Source organism: Andrena cerasifolii, chromosome 11, assembly GCF_050908995.1.
Source record: "Andrena cerasifolii isolate SP2316 chromosome 11, iyAndCera1_principal, whole genome shotgun sequence".
Lineage (NCBI taxonomy): Eukaryota > Metazoa > Arthropoda > Insecta > Hymenoptera > Andrenidae > Andrena > Andrena cerasifolii.
The window spans coordinates 7,831,154-7,851,116 of record NC_135128.1 but is presented as its reverse complement, the minus strand read 5'-3'; the positions used below and the strand labels follow the sequence as shown (position 1 = coordinate 7,851,116).

Genomic DNA, 19,963 nt, shown 5'->3' with positions numbered 1-19,963 from the left:
CCACGGCCCGTCTTATTTGCAGCGGAGGCAAGAGAAAACTTGGCGCTCGGTATGCGAGAGGTTAATCTTGAAATGACTTCGAGCGAAGTGATCGTGGATATCTTCGAGGAAGAGTCAGAGGATTTTTTTGATAACTGTAGGCCTGTGGTTACTGGTCGACAGAGCATCGATAATTTATATTCGTGGTGCAGAATTGTACATATCCCCCGCTGCTTAATTATCATACTCCGCAGCCTCCCTTGAAAGCCGAGCAACTTCCTCCGATCTCCTCGGGATTTTATATTCACCGTTCCGAGCTACTACCAATAATCTCTCCCGATAAAGTAACGCTACATCTTTTCGCAATTTAAGGCGCCCAGGAGTTCTCGACGTTGAGTGGAAACCGAGGAAGAATCCGAGGTACACGGGAAGGCTTCTCCGCGAGGAAACCTTGTCGGAACCAGTGATCCTTAATAAAAATGTACGGTCACGGGGTGGCCGTAGGTGGTAAAGATTGATGGGACCACAGCAACTACAGCGAAGGTGGCAGGAAAATTTTCCTTTCTTCGAATATCTGTGCCTCCTTGGAATCCCAGGCACGCCGTGTTTCTGACTAATTAACGAGTGGTTCGGGAGAGAAATTGTTCGGGAACGAACGTAATCGCTGCTTCCGAGGGTGGATTAAAATTTAAGGCGCCACTCGTGTACCCGTGTCCGGCTTCGCCAGAATCCCTTCCGTAACCGTAACGCGCTTCCTTTTCCAACGAGGGGTACTCCCAAAGCGAGGACTATCTTCGAAATCAGCGGCGGGACTCGTCCCCCAAATAAATTCTTCGGAGACATCGCGAAGCTGCGTCGGGAGTGGTTCATCGGAGCGTCGAGAAGGCGAAAATGTCCTCCGGGCACTGAGAGCGATGAATTTGCATCCGAAGTGTATTTGCGAGCCAAGGAACTGCGCGAAATATGAAGACGTTTTCCTCGGCGATCCTCGGCGACGTGCTCGCCTCGAGATAAAAAATTCATTTTCCCCGATGCAGCCACTGTTCCGCGCGGATCACTCCCGCGGCTTCTCCCTGATATTTTCGTTCGACTTCGTGGATTCTGCCGGGGCGTTGCCGTAATTACACAGCCTCCTATTCAGCGTCGCCTCGAGCGTGGCCCAAGACGGCAATTCATCTCCGTTCGTCGACTCCGGGTCGTCCAGCTTCCGTCGGGCGTCCAGGGTGCTCCAGGTCGGCGACTCTTCCCGGCTGATCATCTCCTGGGGTTTATTTTCCACGATATTACTCGGCCGGGCCGGCGAGCCAGCTGAAATTGGAAAATCGACCACCGCATTGTTTGCATAGCGTCACCTCGATCGCGGGAAAAAATGATGGCCGACTGGCTGCGGGTAAATTGTTAGCACGCTCGTGTTAAACGATCGGGTGAATTCGAAATGGGCGCAAATAAAGGGGGATACCGGCGCAAAGTAATTGACTCGCCGCGATACTTTCCATTAGACTCGGAATATGCATCGAGGGATAATTACAGCGTGACTGTGGTATTGCGAAGCTAATTGGTATTGTTCTAAACTTTCGCGTGCAATTTTATAACAGAAATTACTCCAATAGTTACTCGGCGGCTGTGTGTAATCTTGAGGTGCATTTAATTGAAAGGAATAGGGTAAAGTAGCCGAATATTACGACCTCTCCGAATATCAGACTCCGCTACAGAACTCTCGAATGTCACAGCGATGCTGTTTCTTTACTAACTAACCGTGTATTTGTTGTTTTATCCGCACAGTGGCATTGTAATCAATTAAGCGTTCTGAGTAGATTCACATTTCTGAAATTCGTTGCAGAAAGTTTTTGCAGTGGTTGGATTAAATTACAAATACCTCTCAAGTGGTAATTGTATAACGATTTTCATAAATACTGTTGTATAGTGTTTGCAATGGAGTTTGAGGCTTACTAGTTGTGTATCATTAAATGATGGAGACTTAACTCCTAAGCTACTTAATAGTTATCATGTTATTGTTTCTGAATATGAGACTAGTGAAAGTTCAACCGATGAGAGTGAAGCAGAAATTGTTCTGAATGATGAAAGTGATTAAGAAAGAAAATTATGATACAGAATGCTTGCTTTGCACAGGTCTTTATTCTTCAGATTTGCTAGGTGAAGGTCCATGAAGACTGCTAAAAGAAAAAAGAAAAACCAACTTTCTGGAAAAAACAAACTGGGTCTCCTATTAGGAACCAATTTTTTATCTGTGTATTTGAATGACTTTCGTTTGAATTGTATTACGAAGAAACCGAATCTTTGCTACAGTATTTTCGAGTAGGTTGCTAAAGAATACATATTCTACTTTTAAAACGTGTATCGATTTTTAATAAAAGTGTTCTTAGTCAAGTGTTATGACGTCTTTAAGAAACGGGTCTCGTATTCGGCTACTTTACCCTAAAAGGGGAATTTTACTAACCTCTGATAGCATCCCATATCGGGCGACGGTACTTCCTAAGCGTTATCGTGCCTGCGAAGGAATCGATGGAGGAGCTCCACGAGGACACCGAGTACGTGTCCCAAACGGAAGGACGATGTCTCGTCAGCGCGTTACGTCTCAAAGTGTCGTGCATTTCCTGCATCTCCTTCTCGAGCTGCTTCTGATGCTCGGCGACGATGCGCCGTTCGAGAACGCCCGGCGATAATCGCGGGGATGAATGCAGGAGATCCGATTCCGGCCTGCAGCGGACAAAGGCGGATCTATTATGCATCCAGAGGCAGTCAGGAGGGAACTGTCGCCATTAACGACTCCTTAAAGGCGACGATCATCTCGGAGTCCAAAGTATACCTTGGCCTGTAGACCTGTCTAGGGGAGCCGGTCTCGTCGAGGCAGCTGGCTCTTCTAGAGCGACGAGAGGATTCCCTGGAGACCCTCTGCACCATGTCCAACATGACCACTTGCTCCTCCCGTGGGAGGACCGCGGCGACCTCCTGGAGAACCTGTGAACAAAAGGTGCCTTGAAGTTAGCCTAACGCGGCCACTCATTCAAAGGGAAATCCACTTCGTCTTCCTTCAAATTCTGCTCGCAACACTCTCCGATCGAATGAGTGCCTCGAGTTACCCAAAGCGTTGGACGCCGAAAGAAAGAAACCCACGAATTCCTCCGAGTTCTATCTAGAGCCTTAAAACCCTGCCGGCTGTAAACCGCGATGCACGCAAACGGAAATACGCGGAAGTCTGAAACGTAACAAAGAAATCGCGTCGATATCGTAAAACCCTGGCCGTCATCGTGGCGCAGGGAATGCTCTACCATAAAATTCCTGTGGAAGTGCCTGGCTTTATTGAAGGCGGAGGGAAGGAGGCGCGGTATCACGCAGGGCCACGTTCGACGTCGCCCCGGGATTAAACTTAGTTTGGAAGCGCAAAACGCATTTTCCATAAGCATAAGGGGGCTCCGCGATTCTCGGGTTGTCGCTCTTTAAGTAGAAAGTTAGTTGGCACACGGCGGAGGACGGGAGAGGCAGGAGAGCCAAGAGCTCCTCGGCGAGCACACTCGCGCGAGGGCGCTCCGGGAAAGTAAATACGTGTCCGCTTTTTCCCTTTTTATTCGCCTTCGGTGGCTCCGAGAAATACGTACACCCCGGCTCTCTCCTCTTTATTCCGCGTTCGAGACAGTTTCCACTGGCTGAGCTTCGAGCGATTCCGAAACGGGGGTGGAGGACGGGGGGATCGTTGAAAAATATAAAGAATCTTGTAATTTCATCGGGATGAGAAGCTCGCAAGCAGCTTAACGATCACTTGGATTTTCGGCTAGGATCGATTAGCAACGGCCAACGGAAAGAGGACTCGGAGCAGTCGGGAGAATTCCATCGGAAAATACTGGGAGGAAATCTCGCCTTTGAATGGGGAAACTGTGGCGCGCACGTATTCGAAATCGACCAACGTCGAAGCGATACCGCATTCCCAAATGGTTTCGCGCCGCGGCGAAAGCACGCGCGACCGGAAATTAACCGAGGAGCAGCACCCGAGCTGGCTGCGACCGCCCCGTGAATAAACAAAGCGAAAAATACGGCATTGCCCTCTTTCGTGGCCAGCAACGGCTCGATTATCCCTTCGAGATGACAAAGTTGGCTCGCGGGAAGATTCTCCGAGTGCTTAACTACCGTTCCCCCCGCAGGGAACTGGGAGAAAAATACGGCGATCCCGCGGAGAACTTTCCTCCGCCGAGGAAACTTGTCGCTCTACCGCCGGGATAATCGTGTGAAACGCGCGAACCGGGCGAAATATCAATCGGTATTTTTGCCAGGGAACAGAGCATCCAGCATCCAAGTTATTGATCCAGTACCCGGAATGTTATATAAAGACGGTCGATAGGGGCATTAGAAGTGACACATTTATACGGAGCGTCTCGCTATTAGCAAGCATGACGTCGGAATTCGTTGCTCTCGAAGTACGTCGTTTCCGTCAGCGCTCGCATTTCGGACTTTCTTCCTAAAGATCGCGCGATGACAGGGAGGTACCTGTCGAGGCTCTGTTGCCTGGTGAAAGGCACGGGTGCCCCGCAAACCGTGAAAAGCTTTGGGAACGTTAGCTTGCCCGGCTGTTCTCGCGGCAGATTCGAGGCAAGGAATAAAGAAGCGGTCGTTTATTTCGTTCGAGAGAATGGCCACAGACGGCGATGGCTCGGCCGATGGGAACGTTAATCGGGTAAGTAGCAACTGCCCTCGCTGCCTCTATAAGAGAGGCTCTCCTCTAACGGCGCCCGTTCCGCGCGGCACGACCGAATCCTACAGCGGCTTATTGATCTCGCACGGGGAAAGTCTGGTGCCGTGGATCCGGCCACTTTTCAGCCAGAAGCCCCGGCCAAATTGTTGGAATGTCTTATCGCTCGAAGCGTCGATCGAACGCCGAAACGGAGACGCCACTTCTCGCGCGGGGAACGCGCAGGACCCGCTTCAAAAGTGGTCCCCAGAATTTGACAGCGGGAGTCTTCGTTTTATCTGAAATACTCGCGCTAACATCCGAAGACAGATATACGAGTTCCTCGGCCCGACGTCGCTCGGGCGGATTGAAAAGAGGATCCTCGCGACGAGGAGCGTTAATGGAGGGAGATGGGATCCGAGTCTTATCGAATAATTTCCTCAGGGCTGGTTTGAGGATATCGATCGCGGGGATAGGATAACGTCCACTCATCCCGCGAGAACCCGCTGACACCTATTAGCTCCGCTCGAGCACGATCCTCCGCGAATGCTGATGCGTTTAAGGTCCTCTCGGGACGCGCTAACCTTTGGCGAGTCCCGTCCGATCCCGGGGCGAAATCTCGCAGGAACGAGGGCACAGGTTCGAGCAGACGGAACGACATTCCTAACGGGCCGTAAAAAAGTTTCGGCCGTCGTAAGTGCTGGATCGTGTCCCGCCGTTTGCATGACTTTCGTTCGTTCGTTTCTCGCCGACGACGGAAGGGCGAGATCGCCTCCTGTCTAATTATCCGCCGGTTTAATCGACCCGTGGGCGAGACGCCCCGAGGGATCCCCGAGAAAATTAGACTGTCGAAGCCGCATTAAATTGCCAGCTTGATGGATTGATGTATCACAAAGAAGCTTCCCTAAAATTGCGCGGCATCGCGATCGCAACACGCGGCACGGGCTTTCCATTCGAACGTTTTCATCCTCTCTCTCTCTCTCGATCTTTCTCCTCCTTTTACCGTAATATTTCTCGCCGGATGTTTTTATTACGATCTTCCTGTTTGCGTCGTCTGGGAAAACTCCTCTAAGTAGCGATGGGACTGATTCGATTATGCCTCGAACGGCTCCGATCGATAGTGCCAGTAGCATTCGCTCGGACGGGGGCTTGCTGGAGATATTATTAATAATTGCGAAGAATAATCGGCTGATGAGGTAACTGTAGCGGTTTCAATCGGCAGTGGTAGCAGTGCTTTCCGCAAAGGTGTCGATACCGTTTGAGAGGTGCTCGCCTCCGTCGCTATTCGCGCGAGCATCGTTGCGGCAACAGCCTCCTTGCCGTTATTACAGTAACACGATCCTTTGAAGTAACGTCGTTGCCCGATTTTATGATCCCCTCGCAAACCGAGGTTTCACTTCGCAGTTCCTCGCCGCCGGCTCTCCCGAAGCATTAAACCAGATTCCAATTCCCGCCGCTCGGGAACGCAAGAAAAACGGAAGTCAGTCCCTGGCGCGTCCTGGAAAGTGGATTCCGCCTCAAAAAGCGGACATCCTGTTAGCTGGTCCTTCGCTCGAACTCGCTTTAACGCGTCTTTCCCCGCTCCTCCTAAGTTCAACACCACTTCGGGCGTTAATTACCGCTATTACGCTTAATAAGTCCGTCTTGACGGGCGTCGTTTCTCTGGGAATTAAATAATCCTGGGTTGGAAGTGAAAAATCCATGGGAAACACTTCGAAGTTTCTCGCGTAATTCCCACTGACCAGAAATGTATAATACTTGTTCGCGCATTTCTTTGGAGAGAGGGCAGAAAAAGAACGACGTCGGATCCTCCAGCGAGGTGAGCGATTTCGCGCAAGATTTAATGGAAATGATTCAATATGTTCGTCGCATTAAGGCTCATTTGAGGCCCGATTAAGAGTCGATTTATATTCGCCGGAGATTTATGCGAAGGGGGAACAACAGCGATACGGAGGCGGAGCCGGTTCCTTGGCGCGTGAGCGACGTTTAATTCGCGTTGTCGGGGAAGAAGTCTCCTGGAGGGAGATAAACGTTCCTCCGTCATATACACGTGCATGCACTATACACGGGCGGCCGCGTACACCAAATCCACGCGAATACCTTTGCTTCTCTCAATTTTTCCCCGTTATTTCTGCCGTCGCGAACCAAGATTCGGCACTGATTCCCTCCCCGGCCCTCCCTCGTTTACAAGCGCGAGCTCGGAGCGGCGAAATAAATATTCATCTTCCAAGCATCGATGCTCGTCGAGGCACGTGACTTCCGATAACGGGAAAACGGATCCCACCGCGGGCTGATAGTTTCAAGACGAGGAAGTTCGAATTTCTGGAGCAATTATTGGATCGCGGAGTGGAAGGAAACTCTTCATCTGAATCGCAATAAACGGGCTAACGAACGGTTCTTTCCTCATCTCTGGGGAAGAATGAACTACCCTCGACCCCCGCGTTCCCGTCGCTCGTTCCTCGGCGAAACGCGGCGAGCAGGACATCGCAGACTTCTTCCCTGTTGTTTGCGGCCCGCGAGCCTCGCGTTTCTGCTAATCCTCTCGCTTCCACTCCCTAATGGCTCCATGGTCACAGAATGGCCTCCGCGTTCGTCTGTACCTCGCGCACGTCCGCGTGGCTGATCCCCGTTTATTCGAGCGAATAAAATGAAAACTGACCGAGGCTGCTGACTGCCTCTGCTGCGACACGGCCATCAGCGTTGCTATTAAATCGACTGCAAGCCGATTATGTAAGCGCGGGATAATGGGGCGAGCATTAAGGGAAGAAACGGCTTCGTCGGAAATGCCGGGGCTCGGGCAGCGGAGTCTGCAGTTCCTACGAGGTCTCCCGGCTCCCATCGATGTGTTATTGTCGTGGAATCTGGCGTCGGTTCGACGTCGTCCCGACGTCTCCCCCGCCCTACCCCGACGGCGGACGCTGCCGCGAAATTACTGTCCCGGAATTGCCTCCGCGCGCCGGAAATCCGTGCTCCTCTAATCTAATGAAACTGCGCGAGAACTGTGTGTAATTAAGCCGCCTCGCGGAATGAAAGCGTAGCCGAAGCTACGGCCGGGCGAACGACCCAGGAAACGCGAGTTTCGCCGCGGAAATTGCTCCGACAAATAATCGGCCATCGAACTTGGACCGCATCCGCGGCCGATACACTAACCGGAACAGGCGAAATTCCCGACGCGCGAGCGATTTACGTGCAGCCTTCCTCGCAAGTCGCCTGGGCGGAGAGCAAACGAGAGCTCGCTGCCTTTCAATGGCTGACTCGCGAGAGTTGCCTGGGCAAATTTCGAGAGCGAAGCTACCTGAATCGCCGACGTCGTGGCAACGGTCTATTAACCCTTCTTACCTCCGAGTCATTTCGTATTGTCCTCGTGAAAACTGCTGGGGCTGTTCGTAAAACGAATCTCGGGTTTGCTTTACGTACACGCGGGCAATTGAATTTTCCAGAGGTCTTGATGAGGCGGGAATTAGGTTATTTTATCGTTACGAAGGTTTAATTGAAATTGGAGTTTAACGCACGATAAATATTCATGATGAATTCAGAGACAGATATTATTAAGTGGGAGATAATGTTGAGTGTAGAAGAAGCCTATTCTACGGGCGAAGAACATAGCAAAATTTAGGAATTTTTTTTTAAGGAACTAGCGTTTCGATTCGTCTGAAATTTGGACCATGCTTTTATGCATCCTTGAAGAAGTCGCAGGCTTTTTTTAATTCATTTTTAACCATAAATATAGTAGTTATACATGATCGACCATCACGCCGCGCAAAATTCGCCGTCCGTTGGTGTGCATGATATTTATCTACCAGGTAATCGGAGACAGAAAAATGAAACGGCGTTTTATTTTATACATATGTAGCTTCAATTTTGTAAACCAGAATACCGCTAAGTTCTATACTTCTTTTGCTACATAAGAAAATAGGCGCAAAATTGGATGGCAAAAATTAAGTGTTCAGATCCTTCAGTTTCAAAATTCTTCACACTCTTCAATAAATTTTTTTACGTTTTGCTGCTTCATCAATTTCAAGCTACATATGTATAAAATAAAACGCCGTCTCATTTTTCTGTTTCAGATTACCTGGTAGATAAATATCATGCACACCAACGGACGGCGAATTTTTCGCGGCGTGATGGTCGATCATGTATAACTACTATATTTATGGTTAAAAATTAATAAAAAAAAACCTGCAGCTTCTTCAAAGATGCATCAAAACATGGTCCAAATTTAAGATGAATCGAATCGCTGGTTCCTAAAAAAAAAATCTAAATCTTGCTATATATTTAGCCCAAAGAATTGGATTCTCCCCTTAAGTGAAACAGACAGGTAAAAGTTCAAACGGGAAGTGGCATAGGAGGAAGGAAAAGAAGAATTACGTAAGAGTGCGAGAACTCACCCTGAACTTGCCCAGGGAGATCATGGCCGAGACCAAATCGCCAGGGCCACGTTGTCGAGTCCTCGACCTGTTCATCGAGGCGACGTACGTCAAAGGGCTGGCGTCCCTCAGCGCCTGGTAACCTGCAACGTCTAACGAAAATATTCATGTTGCGTTTCGCCTTGAATGCACACACCTCCGGATATATTTACCGATCCCTAGGTAAACGATCTCGAATCAAACTGCTCGCGGATTAATATAACAATAGCACGAAAACTACCTAAGAGTCTGAAGAGTATCTATACTCCTCTAAGAGTATCTATACTCTTCAGACTCTTTTAAACTCTAAAAACTCGCCCAACTCCTTGAAGACGCTCTCAACATTCGCTAAAAACTCTCTGTAAACTGCCGAAACTCTCCGAGACCCTGTGTATCCGTTTTCTCTCGAAACTTTCCAAGGGCTAATTAAAAGACACACTCCGACCGCCCGTTGACTACCCTGGAGAACTCACCCCCCGCGCTACGCCCTCCCAGCCGCCCCTCGACCATCCGAAAGCGCGCAGGAATCAGCCGAAATCCCTTTTCTAAACAATTCAGTCACGCACGTCGTTGGGAAATTACGTTGCCCGCCCCTAAATTTCCCTAAACGTTTCCGCGATCCGACCGACACGGCGCGAGCGTCATACGGGGCAGAAATTTGCCTGCGTCACCCGGCAGGGCGACGTTGATTTAAAACACGGTGCCCGACGCTGCTCTTTTCGGAGCGGCTCGGCACGGTTGATCTATCACCTGGCGCTTCTGGCCCGAATTTTACGAGTCCCCGGCATCGTATAATATCCTTCCGCGACAACCGCGTAAATCTTCGTCCCTTCCGCGCATTTAGCCGCATTCAACGAACGCCGCTTCGATTTTTAATGCTCCGAATGGGTCGTCCCCGGTGCAGGGCCAAACAGTAGCCATCCTCGAGGAAGGATTCCATTCGGTAGCTTATAGCCGATCGAAAGGGATACCCACCAACGATTGTCCGGGCCCTGGCGACGGCTTCGAGGGATCTTGGTGGCGCGTATCGCGGGCCAAATGCCCCTGGCAATAGGTAATGCTCTCGTGATACCGTCGCGTAAATCTTTATCGAACGGATAACCGTGAGCTTTCGAAGGAGGCGCCCCGCGTGAACGCGCAGAAGTAGAAGCACCTCCGCCTACGCCTTATCCTCGTACACGGAGATTGATCCTCTCCCCGGGGCGATTTTACGAGCACCGTGTTACGTGCATTGCTGCGAGGCAATTAACCTTTTTCGCGCCGACCCAATAGAAGCTCCTAGGCCCTCGCCGGGGCGCGTATCGGGAAAATCTCACGGGGGTAACTTTTTCGTAGAGGTTTTCCATGTGAAAAGCCCGCCGCGCCGGGTGCGGACCGTGCGGGGAAATAATTAATTTCAGCCGGCGTTATTAGTCGCCAGGAAACTTTGGACCGATGTTTTCCAGCCGGCGGAAACTGTTACGAACGTTTCTTTCTCCCCCCCTGCGAAGCTTTCGCGGAAACGCGGGCGCCAGCGAATCGTGGCCTGGCGAATCTAATTAATTCTCGAAACTCGAACTCGAACGAAGCACCTTATTACGTCGCGACAAGTTTCCCCCCGGAGTACAACGGAACCGAGAGCCACGGAAGCTCCGTCGTCCTTGCTCGAGTTTGTATCTTAATACCCGATTTACCGAGGCTCTCGCGCTTGCTGTAATTACTCGCGTGCCGCCTTCCATAGACTCCCCTAAACTATCGATCCTCTCAGATGGACCAACTTCATTCGGGGAGTCCTTTGATTATCATGCCCCACCTTGATAAAAGTTCCTTCGCTGGCCGCGAGGAACGCGAGCTTCTAATCCCTAAAGAAAAATGAAGAATCTTCTCACCCTTATTTTCAGAAGCCGTGTCACGAGACTCTGACAAGAAATCGAGTATCTCGCCAGTCCTCATCCTCCTCCTCCTCGCGATGTTGTTCACGCTCCTCGCCTTGCTCCACGTGGCGAAGGAGCTTAGTCCCTTGTTCTCCGCGAACGTCAAATTGTACCTAATTACCTTCCCCTTGGAAAGGAAGAGCAGTCGCAAGGAGTTCCCCGACCGTTCGATCATCTTCGTCGTGTCCTCCGCCCAGCGCCAACCATTGGACAGGAAGTCCACGATCCCAGTGGCCGGGGACGTTCGCTGGCTGATCACGGATTCGCAGAACATGGACAGCGACTGCATCTCGGAGGAGTAAGCTTCTTGTCTGCTCTTCCATGACGCTGCATACCAGCCGTTCTCGTGGAGGCTGTTGAAGAGGTTGTTCAGATACGGGCGCAACACTGGCTCCAGCACTTTCCTGTCGTAGTCCATGCCTTGAACAATGGAAGTAATGCTTCTGAAGCAGATGGAAAAGCCATTACGAACGACAACAGTATAGTCGACCTACCGGAGTACAGCCATTGCAGCAGCATCTTCGCCATTACAGGATGAGCGACTAGATCCTCGTTAGCGGTCTCTCTGTCCCTTCTAACCACATCTACCAACAGTCCAACCGAGTAATCGAAATGGTTGGTCGTGTTGTAATGCTTCCCCTTCCGCGATTCTTTGAACGGATGATCGCGCGATCTCGCCCTGCGATCCATCACCGCGTGAATTTGATCCTTGGCTTGCGTTAAAACTAGCTTCAGCAGGAATACAAGGTTCTCCACTTGCTCCGTGGCATGGTAAGACAGCTCGGGGGAATTCAGGTAGGAACAGTGATCCGTGTAGTCCTGTTGAGCATAGAAAACGTAATACATTTGCAGAGAAGCATTGAGGGGCGGTTCCGGTCTAAGAATGTTGAAGAATCGATTTTTTTATTTCATTTCTTGAATGTTCAACCTTTTAAGAATGCGCGTTCAAACGGATTTTTTGAAAGTCGTAAAATTTCTGAAGTTATGGGCATTTGAAGCCGGTCACTCGGCGCTCACGTAAAACGTTAATCGCGATTTTCTCGGAACAGTGTTCTTCAAATCTCTCGAAAAGTTACTAACCGATTCGTTTGAACATTTTTTATTCTGCAGAGTGTACTTCTGCACAGTGGAGAAACCTCTAAAATTTTAAAAATTTGTATTTTTTGAAGGCTTTGGAATAACGAAAACCAGGGAGAAGGTGATTTCACATTTTAAGTGCCGTTATTTTATAAAAGAAATATAATTTCTTGTCCCATTAAATTATCTGTGGTAGTTTTCCTTTAATTAATTCCTAAGGATCACCTATTTTTATGGGCTCTACCCGGAACATCCCCTTAACGAGCGCCTCGTCAAGGTTCTACCTGTAACGTAGCGTCTTTGGCTCGCAACACTTGCTCCACGATCAGAGTAAAGTACTCCAGTTGCCTCTGGCTGTACCCATAATCCGCGTCCGAGGTCCCCCTAGGCAGCGAGGCCATGATGTCTCGCCATCTGACGATCAGCTCGCTTTCCATGACGTCCAGGGGCCTGGGCACACTTTGCGTCATAGACGAGGAACGATAATGAAGCGTCTCCAAGTAGAGCGCCAGCAGGCGAGCGTCAGAGACGTAGGAATCCTCGTGATGGACTATTCCACCTTCGAAACGAGAGAACGCATGACCCGGCTAATTGGCAGGTATCTTCGGATAAGCAGGAAATTAGAAGAAGCTCAATAATCTTTAGATTCTTCTCTAGAGGAGCTTGAACTGTAGCTCCTCAACTGCCTCGAGCGAAACACGACGAGATTGCGTTGTCAACATTATCCGCCGTGGCAGGTGCATTGCAGATCGAATAAACGCTCGACGAGTCAGTTCGAACAAACGTCATGAAAAATTCCGACTGGTGCATCGTCGATGGGCTCGCGGAAGCATAGAAAATTACGAGTACATTCAGCGTCCGTGATAATGGCACGCGTCGTTATCGTCACCAATTAAGGATTTCCATGGAAACGGGGCGAGATGGATTGTCGTGGCGGCAAATAACGATCTGAAAAACATCTCCGTGCTCATCCCCCGTGAAGAAGAATGGATTACCTCTCGCGCACTGCAGCATCACGTTGCAACGGGGGTGAAAGTAACACCTGAGGTTCTGACACTTGAGGGCGGTGAGCAGCTCGTCCAGGGCTAATAAAACGTGACGGGCGAGGGTGTCGGGCGCCCAGCTCGTCAGCGGATCTGGCCCCGCTCTTTCCAGGGTCCATCGATGCACTGTCCTCAGAATGTGCCTGGATACCACACGCAGGCGATCCTGGGGAGGGTGAGGGGCCTTCCGCGCTGCCTGAGGAAATGTCTCGGTTCTGTGTCACCGCGTACAACAGGCTTTGCTAAGCGCAACGATAATAATTACGCTAATGGAACAATTATACGGAATAGCGGTTCTCCCCGGGCAGCGCAAAAACGGGCAAATTAATTTAGTATGCAGGGGATTACATACACCGGGCCGGTGAATGGAAAATAGTTGTTGCGCGTTTGCTGGCCGTGGAAACAGGCGGCGGCGGCTGAACCGGAAGCCGAGGAAGAGCGGCTGGATGGAGATTTTTAAAATCGATTCAACTTTTCTCATTACGTATTCGCCGGGGCTGCATGTTCCGTTACCGCGCCGAGGGGGAGGATAAATTATTGCCAGGTCGCATCCAGTCAACGTTTTTATTAAATAGCCAAGACGCGAAGGCGCGTCGTAGAGAATAGGGTTCTCAGCGTCGACGCCGAGATATCTGGGGCTCGCTAGAGTACGGTAGAGGAGGAAAAAGACGGTGGAAGAAAAGGTTGGACGGTGTCGGCGGGGGATGGCTCGGTGTCTCGGAAATATAGGCCAAAGTATCGGAGGTCGCGCGAGAACGTCTGTGCGCGAGCGGAGATGCATCAGGCGGGTGCACGCTGAGTTATTGTCGAGACGTCGCGCGGAGTCGGTCGTCGCCCGTGGAAACGTATGAGATGCACCTAATATTCCCATAGATGAAAACGTCAGAAGGAACGAGGCGTTGGTATATCTCCGAGGCGGTTGTCGCGAGCGAAAAAGGGGAAACAAATGACACGCTCGGGCGAATCGACAAAGTAAAATCCATCTGGAAGAGGTGGATTTGTCGTCGATCCAAAAGGGGATGGGACGCGGAGCGTTGCGCGCTATATTTGAAGCATATGGAACTTACGCAAACCCTTTAAGGATTCTGCAATAAAATAACGTCACCGCTTATAACTGAATCTCTCTGATAAAACGCGAGTCTATCTCTAAACCGGGTGCTTCTTTCGACTACGAAAGCGCGAGGCGATGAAAATGTCTGCGAGGGATTAAAGAGTCTCAAGATGTCACCCTTGGCTTCATAGGCAGGTTTAAGGGACGTCCCTCGCGTAGCTGCTGCAGGATTTCCATGAGCACAGATTCCGTCAGGGCGGGCACACTGTCCCCGGCATAGTGTTGACTCATAATTTTCTCTGCAGCCGGAACACGTACTCTCCAGAGGGTCGCTCGGTCCTCGCACCGCGCACCAGGGTATGGTCCAACGGCCACGGCATACATGCCCTGGAAATAGCGACGGTAAAACGAGAAGGTGAAACAAACGGGTCCGCCCGTTTGAGCAAGAACATCGAAATTTCCAGGCGGAATGTGAAAATCCACGCAACTCGTAGTTCCACGAATTCACGCATTCGGAACAAAAACGGACTAGCCCACGTTTTTTTGCGAAATTAATTTCGTAGCAATAATGTATTTCAATAGGCTGTGGTAATCATATAAAAAATAGGAAAGATTAATTTTTTCCAATGTCGGTTAGCTCGCTTTTGTTCTCAGTGCCGCGATTCCTCTCTAACTGCTCCATTGATACATTTATGTAGCGATGGAGAGGAATCGGTCGATCTTCGTGCATTGAAAAAGGTCATCGACACCGCGATGCATTCGTTCCGCAGCGGCACAACGGCCCTCGAATTCATTGATTTAATTTACCAACGACTCAATCCATTCGCTGATAATCCGCGAAGGATTTACCTTGCGTGGCTCGTGTAAATCGATGCTGCGAGCGATTCGTGTTCGCGCGGCAAGCGAGGGCCGTTATCGGTGCGGCATTTTACAATCTGTGTGGACGACGTGCGTCAATGCGAACAGAGAGATCGTTAAAGCTCGAGCACCGGTGACAAAAGAAGACCTCTATGTCGCTCGCGGCGAGTACAGCGCGGGGCTCAATCGAACTTTTGATGAAAAGTGTAGAAGAAAGTTTCGTGAAAGCACTCGAGACTGCTCGCAAGTGTCTGTGTGCTCGGAGCAAGTATACGCGAGGTTCCTGCTTCGACCGAACGCATATTCTTCCTCATGACCAGGCTCCAGCAATTTAATAATCGTTTACTCGCAAACTGTACTAACGATGCTACATGGATAATCAATGCTCTAATTGCAGGACGCATGCGTAAAACACGAGTCAATAAACTTCACCTTCCGACACTTTCGCCCGCCACGAAGTGGAGCTGAAGGGGAGCACCGGGCGTGAGGTTCGACGAAAGAATTATGAGCAATGAAGACACTCTTTGAACCCATTGCCAGTCGATGAAACGAGTTAAAGATTAGATAGATTGAAGCCGCGGGGCCGAGATGCTTTCACTTCGTGTTCCACGTCTAGTTTTTCTTGATATTAGATGTACAGAGGGTGGCCACATTATTATACTCCAAACATCAATTTCCGTCAATTTTGGGGATCATTTTAAAATGGATTCAATTCGATTAAAAAGAAATCTTAAATTGGAAACTAAAGGTTCTGAAAGGAAACTTTCTTAGCTTTTCAAAACACTCATGAAAATTTGTCTACGATCGCAAGTTACAGGTGTTCTAAGTAAGTGAAAAGTACATTTTTGTATTTGACCGCGAATAACTCGGGCGATAAAAATCATACAACAAAACAAAAAAAAACGAAATTAAAGAGAGATGTATGCTCTATACGAGATCTTCGTTGGATTTGGCGGAAATTTTTTTTTTGGCCCGTGCATAGTTCAAACTAGGCAAAAATTTCTGAAACTTCGTTTCCTGCGCTTCATCTTGATAAAACAGTATCACACTGGATGAAAAAACTCGAGTCTTGGATTCAAAAACTAGAAACTTCAAGCGTTAAGATGCGTCTTTTAAATATTTTCTGCGACTATTTTTCACAGAGATACAGCCACTTCCATTGCTTAAACTTAGAAAATCTCAAACCTTTTTGTTTGAGTATAATAATTTGGCCACCCACTGTAACTAAAGTATTCAAAGATAAACTCATACAATGTGTCCGCCACCTACCTCTTACTGTGAACTTTGACGGGTGGTTTCACCCCCTAAATATGAAAACGGGCTGCTATAAAAAACACGTACATTTTATTTTTTAGTCCTCTAAAACGTATCCAAAAACCAAAGCAATCGGAGACGGACACGTAGAAACCTCTGCTTGTTAGTGATAAGTGATTACTCTTACACTTTGCGCCGCGGAGTAGTGAAGAAGAGCGTCGCAGTGATGAAGAGGGACTCTCCTCGGGTAGTCCGCCAAACTGGGCCAAGACGACACGCCGATCCCGATTAATAGCCTGACCTCTGCCTCGCGAGCCATGTGTCCATCCAATCCGATCCTGAGCAGTATTCCCCCAGCGTCCTCTATCAAAGCCACTCGATGATCCCTCGGCTCAGCTAATGGCCCAGCGGATTCAGCTGCAAACAGTTTCCCCCGACATGCCGCTGTTATCTAGCCCGCGTCGTTAAAAAACGCATCGTTAGCCGGGCCTGTTGTTTCGCGGGACGAGACCCGCGGTGATTTACAAGGCGTTCCTTAATGCGGTTACACGGCAGCCAGGCATAGCTCGCGGCGGTCGTTATTCTAAATCCCCCGCAAGTCGTTATTAAGCGACTTTCCGCGGGCGTCCTGTTCTGATTTATAGGACACCCGGTGTATATCGAATTACCGAGTTGCCTCGCGCATCGGTTATTTAATACAAAACGCTGGGAGCTGGGGTGCGGGGACGATGAGGGAGGAGGTATCGAGGGGGAGCCGAGGAGAGGAAAGAAGGAAGTTCGGTGGGAGAGACGCGCGAAATAACAGGTAGGTATAGCGTTGATAAGAGCGCGCTTGCGAACGAAATGAGGAATTTGGCTGGACGATAACAAGAGGACGAGCATTTCCATCTTCTTTACGATTCCCAGGAAGCAGCTTTGGCTACAGAGATAAATGCGTGACGATGTCTCGAGCTGGAGAACACGAGACTTTCAAAGCTCGACGCATCAACGACGTTCTTCTCGCCCCTTAATTAACGGTCCCGTTCAAGTTCGCCGATAATGCGAGAAGATTACCCGATCCGTAAAATATCCTGCAGTGCTCCGGTTGCTTGAATATTTTGTCCAGAACCTCGGCGTCTACCACTTGGCCCGGGGAATCGCAAAAATTCCCGTCCGTTAAACTCTCCACGCCTGTAGAAAGAAACGAACCTTTGACACTCGGTGCTGGCGCGAAGGGAACCAGCCCTTAGATCGATACATCGCGCGATAAGGATCTTCAGCTGAACAGACTGCAGGGTGCTAGGGTACATACCTCGTTTAATGGCTGTGGCCAACAAATTTGCTAATTTGGCTTTCACGAGATCCCTCCTCAATCTCCCTGCAGCATCCGCGTACTCCTGCCAGGGCTCTGCTCCAGCAGCGAGTGTCTTTAACCGAATAAAGCCTGGCAGAGCAACATCCTCCTCCACGCTCACCCTCGAGACTTCCAGCTCGGAACTTGCGGTCGGGCTCGACAGCGAGTCTATTCGCAGCAGGTATTCGAACCTGAATTGCTGAGGAGAGAGAAAAGGGGAAGCTGACTACGGCGAGGATCTTTGCACGCTGCTCAACCCTTGCCACGCGATGTTTCTAAACTTCTAGATAGCGCGCGGCCGATCGCAGTGCCGTCGCTGCTCCTTTACCTTCACTCGCCGAGGCTCGTTCAACGAGACGAGGAACACGGAGGAGAATCTCGGGTCGAGATTGCCGGCGGCCAGCATCAAACGTTGGACCAATCGCTCGACGGTGGCTTCGATAGCGGAGACGTACGAGGAATCTGTAAAGCGAGCCACCGTTGAGGTATCGTCGGCGAAGAAACACGGGTCCCGAGCATCCATATCGGTTGCCGCACTCGATAACGCTCGCTGTCTCCGCGCCCTGTTGAACCGATCCGCAAGATTGGCGGAGCGGCTCGTTAAATATTCACCGCTCTGTCCCTCGTCCGCCAGCTTCCGGAAGTACGCGTTCAGATTGCTCAGCTGGCCCTTGGCGAAGGCGAGCTTCGTGGCCATTAGCCGAACACCGCCCTTCTTGTACGAGGGCTCGCTGGCCGCGCAACCCATTCTCCTACGAGGGAAACAAGAGCGACAGATTATCGAGCCTCGCGCATCACTCGGCGCGTGTGCACGCTCGCGGGGCAATCAACGTTTTTCTTTCCCCCGAAAGGAACGACGAGAAACAGCCAGAACGTTTTCTCCGCTCGGGCGGAAACGCAACCGGGCGCAATCTATTTCCCGGATCAGTCAGAATCGTGGCAGGTGATGGAAGACTAAACAAGAGGGGCGGCGCGCGATAAATCACGGGGGAGGGAGGGCTCGATCTTCCCAGGCTTAATAGGAGCCGTCGTTGAATCACGGCGCTTTTGCTCCGCGTAACTTGCCGCTGAACGGGGCCCGGCAACTGTTTCGAAACGGTTTAAGGAATTCCCTGAGAATGCGCATTCCGCTTTCTCGGCGAATTCCGTGCATACGTCTCTGTCAGCTCGCTACACTGCATCGCGTTTATTCGTCCTGACACTGTCCCCTTTTTCTGCGACACCCCCGAGCCTTCCTTTCTCTAAGCCCCGTCGAACGTCTCGGGAGTAATGCCTCGGAGATAACGGGGTTCTGTGCGGCGGGAAATTAATTTACTAATCCGGTCAGAGCGATCGTTAATAATTACTGTTGATTCGCTTCCAAGCGCAGATCCAATTCAACGCTCAGGGGGAGCGCAAGCTTCTTCTACCGATGATCATGCTGGCGCTTTAATTTTTAAACACTGTACACCGTCGAATAGGAACTTAGAGATCGTTTTACCAAGTGTCTTATTAGAAACAGGAACAACCGAGCGCGACAATTTTCTACTGCGAGTTTTTACTTTTAGCACGCGTACCGAGCAACGGCGAAGTTACGAGCATAGATCTTCGGCAAACACTGAGCGACCGGTATATCACGAAGCAAAGCCACCGGCTGACGTTTCCATTCCATCGGGAAAGATATTGACTGCCCGCGATCGTGACCATGTAAAAGCACCGTGCGCCAATTATTATTCAGCGGATCGGCTAACAATGCCATCACGGTGCCCGGCCACCGGAATTACTTCCGATGTTGATTGTGTGCGTTGGACTTCCGCTCCCGTGAATGCTTTATACCTCGTGTACGTTATGTCATCGTTCTCGCCCGACCATTTCCACCTGCATACAAGGGAGACTTTGAGCGTACTCCGCGGAACGAGAAAACCGTGAAGCACCCGGGGCGTACTCGGCTCCCTTCTGCGAATTAGGAAATGGAACAAGAGTGAATGTCCTTCCGATCGCAACAGCGGCGAAGGGGGATCTTGACACTTTACATCAGAGGGAAATGGTCCGGGACATATACCGTGATGTGGTACTGCGTGAGGAATATTGAGAAATATGCGGTACAATCTGTGATGAGAAATTGAGTCGCTCTGATAGTAAAGCACCCCTTGCAAGATCCATAAATGGAACGGTCGGTTAGTGGTCTTCGTGAGGAAGAACAGGAACTCGATACCCGACGGAAGGTAATGTGATCGTGAATAAAGTCACAGACGAGTTATAGCATACATGAGGTATAGAATAGATCACAATTGAGGGGTTGAATGACAGACCACGGTATGGGATAGACGTATTACTTTCTGGGAGTTCGTGTCACCACCCAAAGTATGTTACCGACCCATAATCCAGT

At 50.1% G+C, this 19,963-nt stretch overlaps 1 protein-coding gene across 2 annotated transcripts; it reads right to left on the bottom strand.

Annotated features, from left to right (window-relative positions):
* Positions 1-154: 154 nt before the first annotated feature.
* LOC143374746 (uncharacterized) lies at positions 155-19,507 on the bottom strand. Of its 2 annotated transcripts, none has more exons than XM_076823150.1 (15): positions 19,152-19,507; positions 18,208-18,347; positions 17,924-18,057; positions 17,554-17,794; positions 17,316-17,432; positions 16,450-16,679; positions 14,328-14,537; positions 13,052-13,295; positions 12,341-12,615; positions 11,474-11,798; positions 10,935-11,399; positions 9,049-9,179; positions 2,807-2,958; positions 2,438-2,697; positions 155-1,287 (listed from the first exon to the last, which is right to left on the bottom strand). In XM_076823150.1, the coding sequence occupies exons 1-15, from the start codon at positions 19,331-19,333 to the stop codon at positions 1,034-1,036; spliced, it is 3,360 nt and encodes a 1,119-aa protein (XP_076679265.1). In that variant the 5' UTR covers positions 19,334-19,507; the 3' UTR covers positions 155-1,033. The 2 variants fall into 2 exon arrangements, with proteins under 2 accessions (XP_076679265.1, XP_076679266.1); XM_076823151.1 differs by having other exon boundaries at positions 18,942-19,505.
* Positions 19,508-19,963: the final 456 nt, after the last annotated feature.